Source organism: Plecotus auritus, assembly GCF_963455305.1.
Source record: "Plecotus auritus genome assembly, chromosome: 4".
Classification (NCBI taxonomy): Eukaryota; Metazoa; Chordata; class Mammalia; order Chiroptera; family Vespertilionidae; genus Plecotus; species Plecotus auritus.
In genome coordinates, this window is record NC_137775.1 from 139,223,659 (window position 1) to 139,249,920 (window position 26,262).

Below are 26,262 nucleotides of genomic sequence, written 5' to 3' on the forward strand. Positions count from 1 at the left end.
CAGCAAATGAGATCAAAGCTAACAATACCAAGAGCTGGGTAAAGACTTGGAGCAGGGGACTCTGAATGGCCCTAGGACGAAGTCACATTGCTAGAATCACTGTCAGAGCAATATGGGTGTACTCTAAAGGTGAGCGTGCACTGATCTAGGAAGTAGCTATTTTAGTGCCAACTGCATACAGCCTGGAGAAAATCTTGAACTAGACACATCACAGAATGTTCTCAGCACACCATTATGAAATGAAGTATTGTAATCAACAATATTTATAAAGATTCACTTCTGGATGATAGGATACATAGGCATCTACCACACTTTTTTTTTAAGACAGAATGTGATGGGAGATACTGCAAATTGAAACAGGTAAGTCGGACTACTTTTAGAACATGTGGCATCAGATTTTTAGAATAAGTGTAGCCTGGAAGAAATCAAGCCTGGAGACCACCTGAGGACTACTCAGATATGCTTCCTTAAGGCCTTGCTTACTGTCCTTGACCCAAAAAGCAGTAGCCCCTAAGTTACTACATTACCATTCCCCTATCTAGGCCCAGCCCCAACCAGTCACTTTTGAGGTGTGAATGATGAAATGACAGAAATGACACTGACCTCAGGGCTCTGCTTTCACAGACAAGAGCAGGGGCTCTTCCATGTGTACCAGGATAGTAAGAAGCTAGGAAAATCCCAGGGCAAGTGGAAGAGGGAAAATTAAACAAGGCCAAACAGTTTGGGCAACTTGCAGCAAGACCTATTTCCCCTAACCAAGGACACTTTAGAACAAATGATTAATTATCTATTCTCCCTAAGCAGAGAACACATAGCTTTAATCACCCTGGAAATGCTAAGGCAAGTGGGGGTGAAGTGGGAAGGAACAAAGGGGAGTTTATCTCACCCACTGAACAAAGAAGTCAGCCATCTTAGGATTTGCCAAGATGACAAGGTGTATATACAAACATTCCCCAAAAAAGCAACAAAAAAGTAAAAGGGAGACCTTGAGAGCTAATCTGTACCAAGATATCTGGCAGAGGAATCTTAAAACCTATAGACAGTAAAAAAGAAGGAACTCTTACCATTTGCAACAGCATGGATGGACATGGAGAGCATTATACTAAGATAGATAAATATCACATGATCTCACTCATTTCTGGAATATAATGAACAATATAAACTGATGAACAAAAATAGATCCAGAGACATAGAAACATAGAACAGACTGTCCAATTGCAGAGGCAAGGCAGGGGTAGGGGGTAGGAGAACAACCAAAGGACTTATATGCATGCATGTAAGCATAACCCATGGACACAGACAACATGGGGGTGAGGGCATGTGCTGGGGGGAGAGGTCAATGGAGGAAAAAGGAGACATATGTAATACTTTAAACAATAAAGAATTAAAAAACAAACAACAAAAAACCCCCCACAAACCTATAGACAGAAAAGTATAAAACCCTTTGAACCCCTACCAGGCTCGCTCCTCAGATAAGCTGAGAGCCCATCTGCACTTTATGCCATATGTGTTTTGATAGATTTGCCTTCCTTGCTTCTTTAATAAGTTTACTTGCTTTACTTCTTTAATAAATTTGCTTTACTACAATGCTGCTGTCTGTCACTTGTTTGAATTATTTCTCTTGAGACTGACAAGAACCGAGGAGGGAACAACCCTCTCCCTTCAACTCAGGGGTCTGTCTGGTAACACAATTTCTGGTATTTCTGGTTCCTGTAACACAGGTAAAGAAATCTTTCTACTTCTCTTCAAGTCAACATTATGTCATTTCACGTAATTTTTATTACTTTTTAATGAGTTTATATTACCTATTGGGAGACCCCATTAATTAGCACTTTTAACAGAGATAATTAAACACTGTGTCTCAACTCTATTATTTTGAATACTCCATGAAGTTCCTAATTATTTTCATAAAGTTGTAAAGAAAAAATGATTTCAAAAGTCAAAGTAATTTGTAAATATATAAATAAGTAATAGTGTATAGCATTTAGGCAGGATCAAATACTAACCCAGGTAGGAAGGTTAAAAGCCCTACCCTCATCATACCAAAGGCCCCCATCCTGGAATAAACTTCATGATACAGAATTAGGATATGCGCATGACCATGGTACACAGTAAGAGGATGTTCTAAAGAGCCCTGAAGAAGCATGTCTAATCCTATGACTCTCTCCCATTACTGTACAATAAAGGAAGCGGAGGCTACTGCCCAGATGGCCAACCCTCACTTCTCTTTGCTCCATGTTCCTCCTATCTTGGTGTCAGCTCTGAAAAGTAAAGCCACTTCCAATTCAGGCAGAGGCTCACCACTGTAGGAACAGTCCTTGGAAAGAATGGGAACTCTAAAGAGTATGATTGTTTTAGGCTGGAATGTTTCCAGAAAGTTTCTCATGGGAGGTCATGTCAGTTTCAGCTAACCAGCTTCAAGGCCTGTCTCATACTTCTGTACACTGGAGATCTGTTCTCACCCTCATTTCAAATCTGATGACTTCTCTGGACACTTGCTTCAAAATATCTCATTTTCCCCCTAATTTTTTCAGCAATGGCTCATGGACAGTTCTTTTTAAAGTATCATTTCATCTTCAAATTATTTCTTTCTTGAAATATTTATTTCCTTGTGGGAACCTGAAAGCTTTATATGCTACAAAAGAATGACGACCTGGTTCGCTACTTTACTTTTTATAACCATAGAGGCATTGGTCAATCAGGGGATAAGCCCTTTGGTAATCAGCCAGGCTCTTTGATTAAATTACTGTGATACCTTAAAGAGACTAGCGTTAATTCACAAGGCCTGATGGCTCTTTTGGCATTAGCATTATTTCATGAACAGATCTACTTCATTTATTTTTCTTTTAAAATCAGATAGTTTTAGTAGAACTAGAACTTAATACAGTTAGTAACTACTGGGAAAACATTTTAAAATTTAATAAGAGTAGCTAATTGAGGTTTGATTATGAAAAGAACTTGCTACATTAGTTAGAATAGCTACCTCTCTGGGAAAGTAAACTAGGTTTCAAGTACATAAAATCCTGAAGAGTTCTTAGGTTCGACACTGAAAGTACAATCAATAAATGGAAAAACTGGACTTTATCAAAATTAAATGAATTTAGTTAATGAGATTTTAGAAAATTAAGAGATAAGCCGAAGATTCTGAGAAAATATTTACAAGTTATATATCTGATAAAGGACTTGTATCTGGAATATATATAGGAATCTCACAACTCAACCTAAAATGAGAAATAATGTGACTAAAATATGGGCATAAGATCTGCACAGACATTACTTCAAACAAAATATACAAATGGCCCATAAACATATGAAAAGATGTTCAATGTCATTAGTTACCAGGAAAAATAAAATAAAAACCACAATGAGATAAGACTAAGGTGTGTATTAAACAAGTAGATAATAACAAGTGTTGATGAAGACGTAGAGAAACTGGAACCCTCATACATTGCTGGTGGGAATATAAAATGATGTAGCCACTTTGGAAAACAATCTGGCAGTTCCAAGAAAGGTTAGAGACATACCACATGAACCAGCATTTCCACTCCTAGATATATCCCAAAGATAAATTTAAAAAAGAAAGAAAGAAAGCCTCACTCTGTGCAAGGGCTTTACTTACTGAGGTTCCACTTCAGGCCTGTCGTTGTAACCTGATTGCAAGGCTGTCCGACAGGAATAAGGCCACACCAATCACCTTCCATTCCAGTGTCTACGTGCAATCTGTGCTTTCCCTGAAGCAGAGAAGGGAAGTTCATTAAAACAGGAAAGAGAAAGAGAGACATTAATGAGCACCGAATACCTGGTTGGAAGTACCAGGTACAACCTAGGAACATGGTTTATCATACTTAATCCTAATAACAAATGTATATAGTATATGTTGAATAATGCTAGGAGCTTTCACCTGACTTAATCCTAGTGACAATTTTACAAGGTAGCTTATGTTAGTTATCACTTTTACACGAGGAAACTGAAAGCTTGCAGAGATTAAATGTGTCCAGGATCACACAGAGATAACAGTTCCTATCTATACCCACCTGCCAATTTCAGAGACTAAACTGGTTCTACAAACTAAAGATGTGGCACTATGTGATGCAGAATTCTAGAGCCTTACTCAAACACATGCTCAAGTGTAAATAAAATATTGGTTCTTAAGTAAAACCTCTGCTTTTTCTGAGATTATAAATTTGAGCATTCAATGTCCATCCTAATAGTGGTCAACCTGTTTTTTATATGTATAGATGCCTAGGAGCTGCTCAGTGAGAGTGCCTCTACCTGAAACAGAGTACCTGTCCCAACAAACTAGCATGTTTCTTCCATTTTGATTATGAAAACTTTCGCAATCTACCAACTTTCAAGTGTTTCCATTTAAAAGAAGATTAAAGTTAAATGTAATGCTCAATTGAACCCACAATGTTTCCTTTTAAATAGAATACTTGAAAACGCCTCTTCTACAAAGTAATGATTTTCCATTTCTGTTCTATTCACTATCCTTTGGGTACATGGTCTTTATAGAAAGATACCTCAAGTCCTTGCGGGGAAATGCCAAGGCATGCATGCATTCAATAACAGAATAAAAAAGTGTTTTGTTTTTTACCATTCATATATCCCAGAAGAAAAAGTTCCAAAGGATATTGTTTATTTTAATAAAATAACATCTTACAGTATGTATAATTACAACTTATTACCAGACTAAGGCATCTAAGAGTCCTTTTGCAGTCATTTTACTTTTATTCCAATGTTGCCTTTGGTACTCTATGTTATAAGCTTCTAAAAACTTTATTTTGCTGTCTATAAGGCTTAAACATATGAGTAGGCTTTCTTTGTCTTGGTCAAAGGATTGCTGTTATTAGGCAAATAATTGTCTAGATTTCATAGAAGTCCTTGAAATTTAATACAAGTCCATCTGGATATTCATTACCTATATAATTCATACACATAAGGTATATTTTGAACATTCAAGCAGAAGGTATAAACTGGATTAAAAGGGCTTATAAATTGTGCCACGCCAGCACAAGGGTTTGGTGAGCCTGAGGAGGGGCCGTAAAGGATTAAAGAGAATACAGCTGGGGCTCGGTGGATCTCCCGGGCCTGGATGAGGACACACAAAGATCCCACCTGCAAGCTGAGGCTTTATTTTATAGTGAGATCAAAACAAGGGTAGTGGTCAACGTGTTTACAATGTTCTTGTGAGTTTCACTTGTTTTGGCAGCACTTGCTGCACCTCCCACAGCCCATTAGCTACCTAGGAAGGAACTAGGGAGTGCTATAAGGTTAAGCTTAATTATGCTAAGAGGGCTCTGCCCTCCAAGCTGGGACTTGTTTGTGGCCCTGCCACAGGTCAATCGGAGGCTTGACCCTATAGCCACTCCCTAAAATAAATATATTCAAATGCAAAGAAAAATGTAAAGGGAATATACACTGAGTAGCCAGATTATTATGATCTCTGAACGCATAATAATCTGGCCACTCAGTGTGAGTGTGTGTGTATATGTATGTATGTGTGTGTGTCTGTGTGTGTGTGTGTGTGTGTGTGTGTGTGTATATATATATATATATATATATATATATATGTGAGGCCCAGTGCATGAATTTGTGTATGGGTGGGGTCCGGCCAGCCTGGCCAGGGGGAGGAGACATGGGCGGTTGGCTGGCCTGCCTGCTGGTCAAACTCCTGGTTGAGGGGACAATTTGCATATTAGCCTTTTATTATATAGGATATACACTGAGTGACCAGATTATTATGTGTTCAGAGATCATAATAATCTGGCCACTCAGTGTATAATACACTAGAGGCCTGGTGCATGACATTTGTGCACTTGGGTGGCAGGGAGTCCCTCAGCCCGGTCTGCGCCCTTTCACAGTCCGGGAGCCCTCAGGGGATGTCTGACTGATGGCTTAGGCCTGCTTGCTGTGGGGAGCAGACCTAAGCTGCAGTCAGACATCCTTAGTGCTGCATGGAGGTGGGCTGCTGCGTTCGCCAGCCATCAGCCCAGCCTGTGGCTGAGCGGCGCTCCCCCTGTGGAAGTGCACTGACCACCAGGAGGCAGCTCCTGCATTAAGCATCTGTCCCCTGGTGGTCAGTGCGCATCATAGGGACCGGTTGTTCCACCATTAGGTCGATTTGCATATTACCCTTTTATTATATAGGATTTTGAACTTGATGTTCATCATTGGGAAAAAACATAGGCAACAAATATCAATGTACATCAAGTAGTGGATTAAATGCACACAGAGAACCGTGGGTGGATTGGAAACACAATGCATGGTGAAAACGTAGTATGTAGAAGGAAACAAAACTAGGATAAATTACATAACCCATCCATACAAGTTAAAGTAAATTCAAACACAAGACACTTTTTCTAATAACAGAACTTAAAACTATTATTTACGCACACTAACATGTTTGTCTGTGGGAAGAGTAGGAGAACAGAACGTGGTACAGGGATAAAAGGGAGGCATCAACCAATCAGTGAGCAGGCTTGCAGCAGAGATGACAATGGGCCATGAACAGATGAGCATTAGTGACTCAACTCTGGGATCTAAACAAATAAAACAACTAATATGTTTTCTAGATGCAAACCATACAAGACTTAGAAAAAAGTAGATACAATATTCTAATAACTCTAAACAATAATTAAAGAAAGAGGAATAATTAGAATACAGACATAGATAAACTCAGGAATGAAATAAAAATGAATCTTGATCTCAAATAATAATCTTTGATGATTTTCTTTTTCTATCAATTTAGAGCGAAAGCATAGAAATCATCATTGTTATTCAAATGTTCTACACATTACCGTGTAAAAGTAATGCTATGATTGTTGTAAGGCATAGGGGAGGAAAAGTGGAAGAAAGCATATTGGCCCTAGTTTTGTCATTGTTTTACATGTATGGAAATCAAGTTGTAGATTTTAAAAAGGAGGATTTAAAAATTGCCCCTGGCTGGAGTAGCTGGTCACGTGAATAACATGACTAAGCTGCAGGACTGACTGAGGGATGAGTGAGATGTGAAATAGCCCTTTTCTTCAGCAGCTGTATTTCTCATTCATGAATCTCCATGCCAATTATTTACATAGCTATAGACATGAGAATGATGATGAGTGCATGGAAGGCAAAAACAAAAAACAAAATAAAACAAAAACACAGGAAAATTACAAATCAGGGACATGCTCAGGTGTGGGGAGTAGGGCAGAAGGCAGGCAGGTGTGAGAATGAAGATGGACAGGAGTCAGCACCATGGAGGGACAATGAAGAGGTTTGAAGGCCAAGGGTGCACATGTGCAAAGGCCACACAGCAGTGCTGGGACATTCACTGATGAGGGGAGGATTGGGAGGAAAGAGTGGTGCACAGGGCAGGGAAACTATTCTGTGTGACACTGTAACGGTGAATACATGACATTATGCATTTGTCAAAACCCATAGACTGTATAACACAATCAATTCACACTTTTTTCTTTTGTTCCAAAAATATGAGCTGCTGCATGTGCATGATCTTGTGTTTATAAACATGTAGATTTAGCTTTGCATGGCTAAAGGAGAGCAATGCTATCTATGCTTTTCTCCTATATTCTCACATCTATGTGAAATCTTTCAAAAATGAACAACAAAAGGAATTTTTATTCATTCCTCAGATTTCTAGATTTATAATATATGCCAGCCTATATGTGATTTGACACAGGCAGGCACAGAGCCTGACATTAAAGAACTTCCCTGAAGATTTATGCCATTACTGAAGACTAGGGCCACCTGACCAACCTGCAACTTCCATCCATGTTCATGAATCACCACCGCACAGGCTCCTGCTCTGTCTCCTGTTCTGAGCCTCTGAAGTCAAAGGCACTTCTATACAGTAAAGACGCAATAAAAGTCAATCAGACACTATGCTTTTCCAATTGTGGTTATTTAAAACACATTAATTACTTCAAAAAGGTATGAAATGGTAATTTAGTGAAAGGGAGCAAAGACGTTGCCTGATACCTATGCTAGAAATCATACTTGTGAGTGTGTTAAGGACAGGCAGCGTCAGGAAAGTATAGAGCAAAAGATACACAGTTACCTCTTCTTTGAAAATGAGGAGGACATGATTGAGAGAAAAGATAAAAGTTTGCCCCAGATTTTGCTTTGCAGAAATACCAAAGACAGAGTCATCTGAATCCTGTTTACAGTTCTTAAATCCAATAGCTATGCCAAGTTTTACCCCAAGTTATCTTAGTGTGGACATCAGAAAAAAACACAGCAATTTAACAAGATCATTCACAAAGCAACTGAACACAGGACAGGCATAAACATACTTTCCATCTAGTGTAAGAGATTCGAGGAGCAGATGGCAATGCCCATTTATAAAGTGGATAACTATTCACCAAATTGCTGTTGATGCTGAACTGACACCCTGGGGCTAATAGCAACCACAATTTCTGGCACACAGGTAGACCCAGTGTGAGGGAATACCTTTGTAAATTAATTAAATACAAGGCTGTCCTCTGGTGCTTAAAAATTTATCAACAAACACCACAGGAAATTCCATAGCCTGCATGGAAGAATAGTGAAAGAAGTAAACTGAAGGATCTACACTACATTTACCAGAGAAGTTACCTGCCCCACACAAAGACAGACGTTTGGACTGGTATATTTTCATAGTGGGAGTGCTCACGTGGCTGAAAGTAATCACAAGAGAAAGGATCTCCCCAGTGAACATGGAGATATAAAATCTCAGAACTAGAAAATGTGTATATTTTCATTTATTCTGTTCCATAAATGTAACTGCCAGAGGGAACGGGGGTAGGGTGAGGGAGAAGACAGTAAAGGGGGGAAATGGAAGGAGACTTAACTTGGAATAGTGAACACAAAATCCTATCTAATAAAAGAGTAATATGCAAATTGACCATCACTCCAACACACAAGATGGCTGCCCCCATGTGGTCAAAGATGGATGCCCCCATGTAGACACAAGATGGCCACCACAAGATGGCCTGCAGGGGAGGGCAGTTGTGGGCAATCAGGCCGGCAGGGGAGGGCAGTTGGGAGGGACCAGGTCTGCAAGGGAGGGCAGTTCGGGGCGATCAGGCCTGCTGGGGAGGGCAGCTGGGGGCAACCAGGCTGGCAGGGGAGGGCAGTTAGGGGTTACCAGGCCAGCAGGGGAGGGCAGTTGGGGGTGACCAGGCCTACAGGGGAGGGCAGTTAGGGGTGACCCAGGCCTGCAGGGGAGGGCAGTTAGGGGCAATAAGGCCAGCAGGGGAGCAGTTAGGCATTGATCAGGCTGGCAGGGGAGTGGTTAGGGGGCAATCAGGAAGGCAGGCAGAAGCGGTTGGGAGCCAGCAGTCCTGGATTGTGAGAGGGATGTCTGACTGCCCGTTTAGGGCAGACGGACATCCTTTGAGGGGTTCCAGATTGGAGAGGGTGCAGGCTGGGCTGAGGGACATCCCCCCTCATGCACGAATTTCATACACCGGGCCTCTAGTACAATATATAGATGATGTATTGTAGAACTGTCCGTCTGAAACTTGTATAATTTTATCAATCAGTGTCGTCCCAATACATTCAATGAAAATAAAATAAAAATACTTTTTAACAACAAAAAAGCACGTGTATTGATTTTATTAAAAAGAGCATATATTGAGTCAAATTTACATGTAAATATACTTAGCTAGTTCTTTAATTTAGAATATTTCCTTCTGAAAATGCAATATTCATCTGTAGATAGCTTTTAGAGTTTCAAATCATGCCAGAGCCACATTTTTCAAGTGCCTTCCACAGAACACTATTTCTTAGATTACTTCTTAAATTCTCTTCTGAAGTCACAGTGCATGTGCTCAGCATGTGTGATGTTGTAGGTCGTGTTGCAGCAAAAACCGGCCACCTGAGCAAGTGTTTCCCACACTAACTGACTATGGATCCCTGCCTATCCCTCAAAAACATGTCATTACCCATAGAATCTACATTTCATGGAAACCATCTAGGGAAATATTGCTTTGGAATACTAATTTTGTACACAGCATCTAAAACTATGATGTTTTGGCCCTGGCTGGGTGGCTCAGTTAGTTGGAGTGTTGTCCTGTAAACCAAAAGGCTGTGGGTTTGATCCCCGGTCAGGGCACATAGGGGAGGCAGCTGGTGGATGTTTCTATCTCACAATGATGTTTCGCTCTCTCTATCTCCCTCTCCCTTCTTCTCTCTCTCAAATCAATAAAAACATATCCTCAGGTGAGGATTGAAAAAAAAATAAAACTATGATATTTTACTTTATTATTTCCACACCTAAAGCATTTCAATGATATGTTTTAAAATTAATAACTTCCATCTGATTTATGTTTTCAATATTACAGTAGGTCCTCTAGTTACGTTGGAGACCCATTCTTACTGCACGACCTAACGCAATTTTCGCCGTAAGTCGGAACCCACCTACATAAGCACCTACGTCACTCACATGGAGCCCATACACAGCAGTAATGAAGTGAAACAGTAAAAAAAATTTAAAAGATAACAATTCATGACCTTTACTTGTGGTAAATAAATAACAAAAAACATAAAGCACATATGTACATACATCGAAATGACGGAACTTTTTTTTTTATAAATAAATGGGAGATGGCGATGTAACCATGAAATGATGTACATCAAGTCCGACATAACCCGAGGACTGCCTGTATTTAATAACATGGCGCTGAAATGAGGCGGGTTTTGAAATGAGGTAGGCATATTCTCTGATTAAATGGTTAATGGCAATACTGAATGCTTATCTAAAATAAAACCTCTGAATGCTGTTTATTCAAAAGTCAACAATAGTTATGGAATACCTACTATGGTTAGAGATAATAAAAGACTGTAATGATCAGTTAATTCCCTCATTAATCCCCGAACACTAGACTATTTCAAAATAAAACCAATGTTTATCCTTTGCTTTCTATCACCTCTGTATTCTTGCCCACTCCCCCCGCCTTTTTTTTTTTTTTTTTTACCATGTATCCTGTCCTTTCTTTATGCCTCCCTTTCATCCAGTGGGAGAAGATAATCTGGGGAGTCTTCGCACACTAAATTGTTAGAAATCTACTCTTGACTCCTCCACAAAATACAAACACTTTAAATGATGACTTCTAAGGACAATGCTTATTCCAGAAGCAAGAACTTCTAACAATGGAAACAGGACAGGTTGCACTGAAATATATGTTTTGAATCAAAGAGTGATCACAGAGTTTTTAGATACCTTCAGATGAATGTAATTCTACCTAACACAGAATGATCAAAACATTCACATTCTCTGGTCTATTCCTCTGCTATTTCTCCAATCTTAGTCTACAAAAACCTCAAAGCAAAGGGCAAGCTCTACACTGTTATGAAAACTCCCTATATATTCCAGTTAACATAGATCACATGCTTCCAATGTCTACAGTCTTATTCATACTACAAAACACAGCTTTTTTTTCTTTTACTATCACATATCTCTCAAATGCATTCATGTTGTGTCCTTGAAAAGAATCAAATTTCTGTAAAGGCAAAGACCCTTTATTTCTGTTCCATTTATAGCATGGTGGAAGGAACATAATGTCTAATAAATATCTGATGAATTAATGGCTTAGAATAAAAGAAAAGTGTACTGATAAAAAGATGTCACCCTGCTTAGAAAATATTTATCAACAATATTTATCAAAAATATTTATGAGTAGATGAAGGAGGGTTCATACAAATATGACAGCTGGCCCCTTGCTTGCTTCCTCTTACAGATCACTTGCTCTGGGGGAAGTCCATCACCATGTTAAGAGGATATGAGGAACCCCCATAGAGGCCAAACAGAGAGGAACGGAGCTATCTCCGCTCACCCCAACCAGCGAGCACCAGCTTTCCACCTTGGAATCATGAGTGACACCTGGCACAGCTGAACTTCATGAGGAGGCACCAAGCTTGAAACACCCAGAAAAAAACAAATTCTAGACACACATGTTGTGGAGCGAACGCGAGTGAACGACCACTGGAGTCCAGACCAAATGAAAATTTAGGGAGCCTTTAATAGCTGGCCGGCAACTGCTCTCTCTCCATGCAGGGAGTCCAGAGAGCAGCCCCGACCCTTTGTGCAGGACCACTTTTAAGCACATTAACCACATCCTGTTTTTGCATAACAAGTAACCCAAGACAAAACAGTTTTTCCTAAGCAACGTCAGGATCATGCCATTGACGACCATGTTATTTACAGGGTCATCCTGTTCTTCAGAAAGCTGACAATGATCTATGAAAGAAGGCCTACGTGCTGGGAAGGGGCCATGAGACCGTATCTCAAGGCCTGGCCTGGTGTCAGCATTGACAACTCTATCTGGGGCATAGTCCACGGTCTCTCTGGAATGGGCAAAAATTCCCACTCTCCAACACACAGAGAAACTCTGAGATGATAAATGTTTCCTGTTACTTTAAGCCACCACGTTTGTGTTATCTGTTACACAGCAATGGATAACCAGCACACTCTCAATCCTTGCCATCCCTTTCCAGATACCTCTGTCTGCACTGCCATGTCTTTCTCTTCCCACTGCTGTTCTCCTTCTCACTTCCTGTGTCCTTCCTGCTTCTTTAAATGTCTATACAACAGATTAGGTATATATGTCATTTTTTACATTTGTTCAAATGAGTGTATGGATTCCTTTTAAAAAGTATAATTATGGCCCTGGCGGATTTGGCTCAGTGGATAGAGCGTCAGCCTGTGGACTGAAGGGTCCCAAGTTCGATTCCCAGTCGGGGTTGCGGGCTCTATCTCCAGTGTGGGGCAGGAGGCAGCCGATTACTGATTCTCTCTCATCACTGATGTTTCTAACTCTCTCTCCCTCTCCCTTCCTCTCTGAAATAAATAAAAATATTTAAAAAATAAATCAAAAGTATAATTATGTCAAGTTTTATTTTTCTTTGTTTCTAAAGAAAAACTACCAGCTTTTCATTGCCCCCTTCTCTGTGTGTGAGCTGGACTGATTTTTCCCTAATGCTTATTCTTTCCTTAGCTATCAACTTGGGAAAGGTAAGGATAGAATTGGGGGGGAAAGTTCTGCAAGAATCATTAGATCTCTTCTTAATGAAATTAAGATAGATAAGACAAACAGACACTTTATGCTTAGCAACACTATATTTACTAAAATGCCCTATGATGTACGTGATTAATTAAAAAGACGTTAAAGTGAACAATATTTCATAAAGAATTTCGCATGGTGGGAGGAAAAAGCATTAAATATTGTACAATAACTACCTGTCTTCCTATTCCCAAAGTTACTTATTTAATACCACTTAAATAGATGATAAATTGTGGCCAAATGTCATTTTAAGTTTGTTTGGGGTAATAGAAAGTTTCCAAAATTGGGTCCTTGAACTCCAGACATAATTCAGGAGCAATTCACAAGGGGCTGCTTCCAGTGTTCTCTACACTTCTAACTTTGTTTATATAATAAAAAAATTTGTTTTAGTTTTGCTGGTACCAATTTATGGTATCCTAGAAACTCCACAATGACCGAAAAGGACAGGTAATCACAACAAAGCAGAATTACCAACATATTTATGGTCTCATCTGACAGGAAAGGTCAGAGCTTCTCAGAGTTTATTCATATCCCTGCACCAGCTTTCAGTCCTTTGAATATTGCTCCTGGATACCCAGCTTCCCTGAAATCACAGTGGCAGCTATTCTCTAAAGGCATAAATCAGATTCTAAATAACTGATGGCACTCTTTCCTCTAGACCTGGACAAGGGAAGCACTACATTCCCATTGTTGAGTGCTTGAAATTGGAAAAGCCAGTGCACCGAGGATGTTTGGAGAGTTTAATTTCTGAAGTCATCTGTAAGAAAACAGTCTTTGGGGATTACAAAAAATAAAGGTTTTGCCTTGAATGTCACTGGCATTTTAATATCTTGTCTTCTTTCATTCTCCAAATCCTAATGAAACACTATCACAGACTTAGTATTTGTTTACCAATTACTATCATCATAGGGCATTTTAGTATATCATGACTTTTTTTGTTCCAAAGTTAAAATGTGCAAAGTGTGTGTTATTGGGCACACTATACTACAAGCCAATAACATAATGGAAGTGAAATAGATGTATATATTAGCTACTTAGAAAAAAAAAACCCAAAATTAAAGAGAGCTGTTTAATAAAAAGGACAAAATATTTTGAATTTTTTATAGATGTCAGTAATTATTTGTTGTAGGGAACATTAAGAGGTAGGTCATAAGAAACCTTTGTTCTAATAATTAGTAACATCCTATTTAAATGTCTGGCATTTAACGTCCCAACAGTCATGGTAGTCAGGCATTTCCTCTGACACGTATGGATGCAACTGGGGTAGAACCTGAAAACCATCCCAGGTGAAAAACATTTGAAAGCTCAGGATCTTTCATCTGTAGGCATGGTTGTCAATCAGTGAGTTATCTCTCTACTTATCTCTAAATAAATGTTGCTTTTCCATTTAGTTGTTTATCTCAGTAAGGATTAATACAATCCTAATAAGGGCCACTCAGAGGACTTTTATAAGAAAACCCTTGCGTTCATCTCTGTTGCTACACTTTAGCTTATTTTTATCACTGTGCTGGCAAACACACTGCAGTGAGACTCAGTGTGGACTCTTGGGTGTGACTGTCTGGGATCAGATGCTGTTCTGCCACTCACTGCTGTATGACTTTGTACAAGTAAATTAATCTCTTTATTCCTCAGTCCCCTCATTTGTAAGACAGAGGAGCAGTGCAACATCACAGCGTCATTGCAATGGTTAAATTAATAATACACATAAAGCATTTAGAGAAGTGCTTGGCACATAGCTCTCAATACATACATCTTAACTATTTTGTTATCATTATTTGTCCTGGCAAACAAAAAAATGACTTAAGTAGGTTTAATGTGTGAATGATGTACTTTCAGGGGGACACGGTCTCTGTTGATAATTACTCTCTAATTTTGTCAGATAAGCCCACAGAGAAAACAAGAGGCAGAAGACAGGTTACAATTTCCATGCAGTGCTTTTATATAACCTACATTAGTATGTCACCTCTGTCTGCATTACCCCATTCAGCCTCAGTCCCCATTCTAGGCCATACATTCTAGGTCATAGCTTAAGGCTGCAGTCAAAACACAGACCAAATAACACCTCCTATTACATGAAAGAAATACCAATAATCAAATTGCTATTTGTCTTTAAAATGCCATGATTTTACATCCTAGCACCTCTATAAATTTCACAGTGCTGCTGTTGGATATATTATTCATGTAGCAGTTAAAATCTGAACCCTCATCTTCTGACCCTAAGTTGGACACTACAACTGCCATGAGAAGTTACTGGGAAAAGGTAATTTTGTGATTATCTTAAATTCTCAATTATTTTAAAAAAAATTTAGTCACTTAAAAATTCATTGTTCAATATTTAGAAACATTGGACATTGGAGTAATAGGAACTAGGCTGCCATTGCATCCAACAGAGGAAAGTTAGGATTCATTCTGTAGAAACTGTCTTATCCAACTTCTTCTTTTTTCCTTAAGAGATGACTTGACATTAAAAATTAGAAAATGGGGCCCGGCCATGGCAGCTCAGTGGTTGAGTGTTGACCTATGAACCAGGAGGTCAGGACTGGGCCCCAATGTGGGGCGTGCAGGAGGCAGCCAATCACTGATTCTCTCTCATCATTGATATTTCAATCTTTCTCTCCCTTCCTCTCTGAAATCAATCAATCTATCTATCTATCTATCTATCTATCTATATAAGCAGAAAAAGAGAGTTTTAAAAATCAGCCAAGTTTTTCCCCGTTAAAATTGTTTATATTTATGTCCCACTTCTAGAGATTAAGAATGATGCATTATTAGCTCTGAGTATTAATAAACAACCTCATCCAATTCTTTCACTTACAAAAAAGAAAGCATTCTAAAAGTAAAGATAGATATTACTTCCTCAAATGAGGAAAGTTGTTATCTAAATATCATTCACATAAATAACATACTTTTGCAAGTGAAAGAACAATATATAAAATCTATATGCTTTTAAGCATTAGCACATTTTAACCTGCTGTTTCTCAGGTACTAAATAAATAATTCCCAGTCCTTTCTCTTCTAACCTAAATTTACGTAGTCAAATTTAGGAGTAAATTTGAAAAATCAGAATATTTCTGCTATTTGAAAAGTCTTCATGGTGTGGTAGAGACAGGGAGGGCACAGGAAAGTGTAGAAAGAGTGCAAAATTAAGGTAAATACAACGTTTTATAAGCTCCCAGAAATCTAGTTCTATAGGCTGATCTGAATATGACAAAGTGCTCTTCCTTTGACCATGGAGATTCAATGTGTTAATGCAAGAGCAGCAGGCCTGATATATTATTTCGGTGTTTCTTACCAAATAGGAAACTTTCAAATTCATCTGGTTTTAAAGTAAGGGGAGATGTAAAAGCTGACAACAAAGTCAGGAGTGATGGGTGAAAATGTGAAAGAATCAGAGCAGACCAGAAGGCAGAGCTCCAGCACGCAGGTGCACAGAGTTCCAGGTGTGCTAGGAGGAGCTGCTAAGACTGAGATGTGTCAGGATTTACATTTCAGACCTTGTGTCTAGGTCAGGGGTGGGCAAACTTTTTGACTCGAGGGCCACAATGGGTTCTTAAACTGGACCGGAGGGCCGGAACAAAAGCATGGATGGAGTGTTTGTGTGAACTAATATAAATTCAAAGTAAAGGAGCAGAGGGGAGAGCAAGAGAACCGGATAGAACAGCCGGATCCGGCCCGCGGGCCGTAGTTTGCCCAAGGCTGGTCTAGGTTATGGCAAGTATTCTATGCACTTAAATGAATATGGGGTGGATAATGTGATTTTTCCCCTCTTAAATGTAAGCTTGATAAATGATGCTTGAAAGTCCACCAGTCATTTTTATGACTGCTCAGTATAATAACATAAGCCTTTTTAATTTTCACCCCTCTGTACCTTAAAAAAGGATTTTCTTTGTTTTGTCTTCTCAAGGATGGTCACAGCTTCTGTTGGAAGAAATTTCACCTCTGTAAATTTAAATAGCTAAGATAATATGCTTTCTTCCTAAATAATAAAAATCAAACCATGAATATACTTTAAGATATAAAACCATAGATTTGTGTGTTAATGACTGTATATCCTAATTAGAATTTTAGTATTGTTTACAACAACCAAAAAAAAAAAAAAAAGGGATTTGTTTTACTTAAAACACGCGTATACGTATGTGATAATAAATTGGTGATGGTTCACAAAAAAAGATAAGTGACAGAGGGACATACAACTGTGCATGACAGAAATAACTCCTATTTAATGAAAATGAAAAATAAATAAACATTGTAAAATATCACAGCCTGAGAAAAATCTAGAATTAATGAATTTTGTGAGGCTTACAAAAAAGAGAGAAAAGAAAAAATACATTAGCATTATTGTTTGACTCAATTATTTTTTTTCTGTTGTTTGCAGTACAGAAATTGCCCAAGATAAATTCCTGACATCACAAACCTAGCAAAAATTGTATCCAAGTGTCTTGTTTCCATTTTAAAAAGCATCTAATAATTAAGGTTTTGCTTTTTTTTTTTTTTAAATATATTTTATTGATATTTCACAGAGAGGAAGGGAGAGGGATAGAGAGCTAGAAACATCGATGAGAGAGAGACATCGATCAGCTGCCTCCTGCACACCCCCCACTGGGGATGTGCCCGCAACCAAGGTACATGCCCTTGACCGGAATCGAACCCGGGACCCTTCAGTCCACAGGCCGACGCTCTATCCACTGAGCCAAACCGGTTTTGGCTAAGGTTTTGCTTTTAAAAGTAATAATTCTGAAGTAAAAGTTGTTTCCATCTTTAAAAAGATGCACATTTGAATATCCATAGGCATTTTCTTCTCAAAAAGATGGTTCTGGCCCTAGCCGGTTTGGCCCAGTGGACATAGCATCAGCATGCAGACTGAAGGGTCCTGGGTTGATTCCAGTCAAGGGCACATGCCTGGGTTGTGGGCTCTATCCCCAGTAGGGGGCATACATGAGGCAGCCAATCAATGATTCTCTCTCATAATTGATGTTTCTATCTCTCTCTCCCTCTCCCTGCCTCTCTGAAATCAATAAAAATATACTTTAACTAGAGGCCCGGTGCACGGCACTCGTGCACTGGTGGGGGGCGTGACCTGTGGGGATAGGCCCACTGTGGGAGTGCCACTTATTCCGGTCAGCCGTGCGGCTGTGTACCTGCCTTCTGAGCGGCTGCTCATCCCGGTCAGCCGTCCCACTGTGGGAGCACACTGACCACGAGGGGGCAGCTCCTGCGTTGAGCGTCTGCCCCCTGGTGATCAGTGAGACTGGTTGAGCAGTTTTTCTGCCGTTCAGATGCTGGGCTTTTATCATAGAGGATAAAAGATGGTTCTGAAACAATAACATTCAGTATTTGATAAATGAGTCCCATGAACATATCATAGATTTGCATCAAAACTATGTATTTTCATAATAAATTTAATGAGAGTCACCTTGAGTTATTTCATAGAATTTAAACATGAAATGAAGACATGTTATCATTTATATGTTGGTAGGGCTATGGTGATGATTTTATAAACATAATAATAATAAAAATAACAACAACCCTCCTACACTCTGGCTTGGCATTGTAAAACCATTCTAGAGCTCAATCTGGAACTAGTTAAATAAAGTAAAAATAGACCTTATGATCTGTTTTTCTAGATATATATGAAAAGCTCATACAGGTCCATAAAGGCACATAGATGAGGGGGTTCAATATTGTAGTAAAGGCCTGGGGCAGGGGGTGTATGAGTTAGAAGGGGTCAATGTGGAAAAAAGGGGGATATTTGTAAAACTTTCAACTATAAAGATAAATTAAAATTATATAAAGAATTATATATATTACATATCCTATATAATAAAGAGGTAATATGCAAATTGACCATCACTCTAACACACAAGATGGCCACCCCCATGTGGACACAAAATGGCCAGCAAGGGAGGGCAGTTAGGGGTGACCGGGCTGGCAGGGGAGGGCAGTTGGGGGCAACCAGGCCGGCAAGGGAGGGCAGTTAGGGGTGACCAGGTCGGCAGCGGAGGGCAGTTGGGGGTGACCAGGCTGGCAGGGGAGGGCAGTTAGGGGCAATTGGGCTGGCAGGGGAGCAGTTAGGTGTTGATCAGGCTGGCAGGGGAGTGGTTAGGGCAGCCGTGGGCAAACTACGGCCTGCGGGCCGGATCCGGCCCATTTGGCTGTTCTATCTGGCCCGCGGAGCCGAAAGAGCGGAGGGTTCTCTTGCTCTCCCCTCTGCTCCTTTACTTTGAATTTATATTAGTTCACACAAACACTCCATCCATGCTTTTGTTCCGGCCCTCCGGTCCAGTTTAAGAACCCATTGTGGCCCTCGAGTCAAAAAGTTTGCCCACTCCTGGGTTAGGGAGTGATCAGGCTGGCAGGCAGGCGAGCGGTTGGCAGCCAGCAGTCCTGGATTGTGAGAGGGATGTCTGACTGCCCGTTTAGGCCCAATCCCACCGGGGCAGTTGGACATTCCTTGAGGGGTCCCAGATTGGAGAGGGTTCAGGCTGGGCTGAGGGACACACGACCCCCCATGCAAGAATTTCGTGCACTGGGCCTCTAGTGAACCAAAACAAGCCAATCTGAAAATGCTATACACTGTAGGATTCCAACTACACGAAACTCAGGAAAGGCGAAACTGTAGAAACAGTAAAAAGATGAGTAGCTCCAAGGGGTTTGGGGAGAGATTGGAAGTGATGAATAGGTGAAGGGGATCACCAGGTGGTGAAATTATACTGCATGATATCACAATGGTGGATACATGACAGCCTGCGTTTGTCAAAACCTACTGAACTTTATAACACAAAGAATAAACCTTTTTGTCTGCAAATTTTAAATCAAAAAGGATTAGGGGATCCTGGGAAAATGCATATTGTAACAAGAGAACCTAACTCTATCTATCACAAACATAATGAATAACCTTAATGAAAGGAGTAGAAGAAAAAGTGTTGAAATAAGTAAATCTGAAAGTCAATAGAGACTGTAAAATTAAAGTCAAAAGGAACTGCAGGTAAACACTGTACTCTAGTTGATCAAGTTGTTTTTTCCACGGGCACGTGTTAACAATTCTAATAGTGCTGCTATACACTTAAATTGGAATTGAATAAATAAGTAAACGGATGCAGATGGTGGGATCCAGGTTTCTCACTGTTGAATGGGACATTACAGACTAAAAAGGGAGAATAAAATGATCCACGTGGTACTGGATTAGAGTTGGAAGCATCAGTAAGAAGTCATGTTAAATTTAATACAAATATAGATGGTTACATATGTATAAATGTGGGTAGATATACAGATTAGTACATACACCTTATTTTTTTGCTGAGAGAGCTTAGAAATGATACCCCAATAAAAATAAGCACACGTAGTACCTCAATTTCTAATGCTATTCTCCAACAGAAGGAAACAGACTCTAGAGAAATGGCTGATTCTAAGAACAGAGCAGGAAATATACAAGGTAATCCTGGGATATCTTATAGTAGAAACAAAGGAAGCTTACACACTCTGGCACACACAGGTGTACACACACACACACACACACACACACACACCCCGTATGTTTAGGGGCTATATGTCAAAGACACACAGTAGCCAAGTGGCCTAAATTGGAACAGTTTGAACAACCAAATAACTAAAGTAATATTACACTACAAATCAAAGTATAAAAATCAGTATCTCTGAGTCAAATATGATGAAAGTAAATTATTGAATACATTTTTAAATGGGGCAAAAGGGATGAATCTCCCATGCAGACAAATTACAAATAAATTATGTAACTTCTCCACCCACAGAGGGGCAGTATATCTCCCACTATTTCAGTATGTCTGCACATTTGACTCCCTCCTCAGTCATAGGGAAGGACTAACATAGCATACTTTTAGGCTGATGGTCAAGGGCAACAAAAACTGTCTAAGTCATACTGATAGTATGCACCCTTGATATGATGTGATAAAAAATGGCATTTTATGATCTTCATCTTAGACGTAGTCTAAGCATGAGAAAAACATCAGACAAATTTTAATAGAGGGCCATCCTATAATATGTCCAACAAATACTCAATACTGTCAAGGTTAACAAAAAGCAGGAAAGTCTGAGAAAGTGTCACAACTAAAAGATGCCTAAGGAGACATAACATCTAAATGTATTATGGGATCCTCACTGGAATCATGCAACAGAAAAAGGACATTAAGTTAAAAAGTAAAGACATATAAAGAAACCATGGACTCTAAGTTAACAACAATGAATCAATATTGATTAATTAATTGTAAGAAATGTACTATACTAATAGGTTAATAATAGGAGGGAGAACTATGTGTGTGGGTTGAGGAACATATTAAGAACTCTCTCTACTATCTGCTCAATCTAATTTATAAATCTAAAACTATTAAAATAAGCTTATTAAAAATATACAATTACATACAAAGGTAATAAGGGAAAGGTAAAAATAATATTTATGTAAAGTATAAGTGCACACAAACATTCTCCTAAAATAAAATAAAAAATAAAGAAAAACAAAAGTATATGCAACTTACTTCACAAAGAGGAAATATCACTAATTTATTAAGAACTTCTAACAATAGAGAAGAAAAAAAATGCCAATAACTTTATTTGTAGAAAAGATGGGCTATCCAGAGAAAAAGAATGTGAACAGCTGTTAGAGATATAAAATATGCTCAATCTCCTTTTTAAGAAAAATGCAAATTAAAATTACTCTGGGATATTATATCTCACCTATTAGCTTGCTAAGGCTAAGGGAAAACAGATACTCTTCATCATTGCTTTGTACAACACTATGGAGGAGCATTTGGAAGACACTTTGTCCAGTAATTATACTTCTACTAGAGGACCAGTGCATGAAATTCGTGCACGGGGGTGTGTGTGTCCCTCAGCTCAGCCTGCACCTTCTCCAATCTGGGACATCCCTCTCAAAATCCAGGACTGCTGGCTCCCAACCGCTCACCTGCCTGCCTGCCTGATTGCCCCTAACCACTTCTGCCTGCCAGCCTGATCACCCCCTAACCCAGTGGTCCGCAAACTCATTAGTCAACAGAGCGGCAAACCGCAGCTCGCGAGTCGCATGTGGCTTGCGAGGCGCAGTTTGCTGACCACTGCCCTAACCACTCCCCTGCCAGCCTGATCAACACCTAACTGCTCCCCTGCTGGCCCGATTGCCCTCCCCTGCCGGCCTGGTCGCCCCCAACTGCCCTCCCCTGCTGGCTCGGTAACCCCTAACTGCCCTCCCTTACCAGCCTGGTTTTCCCCCAAATGCCCTCCCCTGCAGGCCTGTTCACCCCCAAATGCCCTCCCCTGCCGGCCCAGTCACCCCTAACTGCCCTCCCCTGCCAGACTGGTCACCCCTAACTGCCCTCACTGCCCTCCCCTGCAGGCCTTGGTCCCCCCCAACTTCCCTCCCCTGCAGGCCTGGGTCCCCCCCTCCCAACTGCCCTCCCTTGTAGGCCTGGTCCCTCCCAACTGCCCTCCCCTGCCAGCCATCTTGTGTCCACATGGGGGCAGCTATCTTTGACCACATGGGGGTAGCCATCTTGTGTGTTGGAGTGATGGTCAATTTGCATATTACTCTATTAGATAGGATGGATCTATCCAAAAGATACACAGGCAAAAATACAAAAACACATGCAAAAGACTATTCATTGCAGTTTAAGTAATCACATCACTGTAGTATTGGCTTAAAAACAAACTAAACCATCAATGAAGTAGTGAAAGAGGCTAGGAATAGGTCCATGTGTGCACGGATAACTGATTTTTGACAAAGCTGCAAAGATAATACAGTGGGGAAAGAATCATCTTTACAACAAAAGGTGCTGGAACAAATGGGCATTCACATTCAAGTAAAGGAACACCAACCCCAACTTCACACGGTAAACAAAATTAAATTAAAATGGAATACAGATCTAAATGTAAAACCCCAAACTCTATAAAACTTCTAAGAGAAAACACAAGGGGAAACCTTTGTAACCTTAGAAAATATTTCTTAGACAAAACACTTAAGCATGACCAGTAAAGAACAGATGGATAAAGTATACTTCCAAAAAATTTTTTTTAATATTTTTTTAATTCATTTCATAAAGGAAGGGAGAGGGAGAGAGAGATAGAAACATCAATGATGAGAGAGAATCATTGATCAGCTTCTTCCTGCACACCCTCCACTGGGGATCAAGCCCACAACCTGGGCATGTGCCCTGACCAAGAATCAAACCGTGAGCTCATGGTTCATAGGTCGATGCTCAACCACTGAGCCACACTGGCTGGGCTACTTCAAATTTTTAAAACTTTGTCAAAATATATTATTTCTCTGTAGTACTAAGTTAAATGGTATGTGTAAGAATGAATTTACGTTATCTTAAAAAAATTTTAACTTTGTCTACTCAATCAGTTTAGTGGCTAGAAGCACTCCCCTTAATGCCCAGATATGGTCTCTAGATATTACTTACTGAAAAGGCCCTAGGGAAAAATTTCAAGGCTCAACCAGAAATGTACAAGATAAGCTGAGAACATGCTACAGAAATAAGAAAGTTATGGCCCTGGCTGATAGGCTCAATAGATGGAGTGTCGGCCTGCAGACCGAAAAGGGTCCCGGGTTTGATTCCCATCAAGGGCATGTACCATGGTCGCAGGATCCTCCTTGGCCTGGGCTCTGGTCAGGGTTTGTGCAGGAGGCAACCAATCAATGTGTTTCTCTTACATCAATGTTTCTCTCTGTCTTTCCCCCTCTCTTCCACTCTCTCTAAGGGTCAATGGCAAAATATCCTCGGGTGAGGATTAAAAATAAAAAAGAAAGTTGGAAGGACAACTGGGTTCTTGTTAAAGGGATTAAGGAACCAAATACATAATCCTACTGACCAAAAGATGGGACACTTTGAGTAGCAATGAAGATAAGAAATAGAATGGATTGATTACACATAGCAAATATGCTTATAATCATGAGCTTAAGAAAAATAACTGATCAGTGTTGAATGCTAGGCATTACTTTGGAAAAAAAAAAAGTAAACAAAAGAAGAAAGAATTAAGTATGCATTCTTCCAATTCCTTTACATACTGTTTTCACAGGATAACCTAGCAGCTGATATGAGGGAAATTCCTCTTCTCAGAGGTTTTTCAGGCAGTAAATGAAATAATGTTAGAACAGTTTACTGTTAGCACCTAATGACCACTAATAAATTCATGGAGGTGAATGATGATCACCAATGGCTGTAACATCACAATAAAGAGACAACCAAGTGTTATGATGTAACTAGTGACCCAGTGCACAAAATTCGTGCACATTAAAAGGGGATTAATTAGAGGAAATAATTTAATATTGCTATTTTCCCTTTCTCTATAATGGAAGTGTCAGAGATGAAAGAAAATTAGTAAAATGTATATGAAAACCTTCCTCCTGTCAGAGTCTGGGGCGCACCATGGGACCCAGAGTCAAGTCCCCGCCCATCCACATGCACCTCAAAATCGCGTGAGACCCAGACCCGGCCACCCCCCCCCCCCAATTGGGCTAGATCCAGACCCGGCCAGTCCCACCCTTGTCAAGCCCCACTGGGCAGGGAGCATAGCCTCAGGACCCCTGGCCCAGTGCCAGGACGGGGGGGCATGGCCTGAGGTCCCCCAGTCCAGACCAGGGCGGGGGGCATGCCTTGAGGTCCCCTGTCAAGCCCCACCAAGTGGGGGACACGGCCTGAGATCCCCTGTCAAGCCCCGCTGGGTGCGGGGCATGGCCTGAGGTCCCTCGTCAAGCCCTGCCAGGCGGGAGGGGGGTTGGGGGGGGAACACAGCCTCAGGTCCCTCGGTCCTGCACTGGGAGGAGGGCTTAGCCTCAGGTCCCCCATCAAGCCCCACTGGCAGGGGGCACAGCCTCAGGTCCCCCATCAAGCCCCACTGGGTGGGGGGTGCGGCCTGAGTTCCCCCAACCCAGCACTGGAAGTGCACCTTGAGGTCCCCCGTCAAGCCATGCTGGGTGGGGGGCACGGCCTGAGGTCCCCTGTCAAGCCTTGCCAGGCAGGGGGGCGCAGCCTCAGGTCCCCTGGCCCAGTGCTGGGTGGGGGGCACTGCCTAAGGTCCCCCATCAAGCCCCACGTAAAGGGCAGGGGGTGCAGCCTGAGGTCCCCCGGCCTGGTTCCGGGGTGGGGGGCGTGGCCTGAAGTCCCCTGTCAAGCCCCACCTGGTAGGGGGCATGGCCTGAGGTTCCCCCAGCCTGGCACTGGGGCAGGGGGAGCAGCCTGAGGTCCTCTAGCCCAGCACCAGGACAGGAAGTGCACCTTGAGGTCCCCTGTCAAGCCCCAGGGGGGCGGGGGAGGGTGTAGCCTCAGGTCCCTGCTGATTGCTTGTTAAGGCTCCTTATGGGAACTTGGCCTCAGCTGTGGGTGCAGCCATCTTTGTATTGGAGGGATGGTCAATTAGCATATTCCCTCTTTATTAGATAGGATTTCTCCTATTTCAGAAGTCCCTAACCCAGAAGACCCTACCCCAATTGTTCTGATAACAGTTCTAAAATTAGCTACAAATTACAAAATATAAAGTATTTAACGACACCATGCGGTACAATGAGCCCAGACTATGAAAATTCCATAGAATAGATGACAAAGTTTCTTCAATAAAAATGTTGAGGAGGAGAGGGGAAGAACAACAGGGAAGAGAATATCAGTAAAAATGGAGACAAGACAGACAAGGGGACCTACTGATAAAAACAACAATAAAATATCAACCAATTGCAGTGTATGGACCTTGTGTGGATCCCTAATCATATAACTAAACTCTTAAGATGCAAAAACATCCTTAAAAAAGAGATACTTAAATACTTTATCATATTAAGTAATTATTTTTAACTTTACTAAGGTGTGATAATAGCACTATAATTATGGTTTTTAGGAGTCCCTTTCTTTTAGAGATATATACAAAAATATTTTTAATGGTTATGAAAATATGTACAGTATATATTTTGCAAAGCACATACAAACAAAAAATAAATTATGTTCTATTAGGATGGCTTCTCATGTGATGAAAAGGGAATCCTCGTGGAGAATGGGACTTGACTAAATGAACCCAAATAAAGTAATGAAACAAACTGACCAATGATGATAATGTGCCATGAAATAAGGACTATGATTAATTCAACCCTTTCCACTTGAAGTCCAAAGGAAAGAAGCCAAACAAAAACCAAAATTAATTTCATATTCCTGACCTTAAATAGTTTAATTTCATGTAAATCATGTGCATTCCCACTTCAGTTGCAGATGAA

General features: G+C 40.5%; 1 protein-coding gene across 4 annotated transcripts in view; it reads right to left on the minus strand.

Annotated features, from left to right (window-relative positions):
• The window catches only part of TPK1 (thiamin pyrophosphokinase 1), a 291,293-nt gene that overhangs the window by 73,489 nt on the left and 191,542 nt on the right, over positions 1–26,262 (minus strand). For all 4 annotated transcript variants that reach the window (XR_013960388.1, XR_013960389.1, XM_080664317.1 and 1 more), the window contains one exon: positions 3,620–3,731. Coding sequence is in view for 2 of the 4 variants with exons in the window: in XM_080664317.1 (XP_080520443.1) it covers positions 3,620–3,731 (112 nt within the window). In the remaining 2 variants the exon portion in view is untranslated. The remainder of the gene's footprint in view (positions 1–3,619; positions 3,732–26,262) is intronic.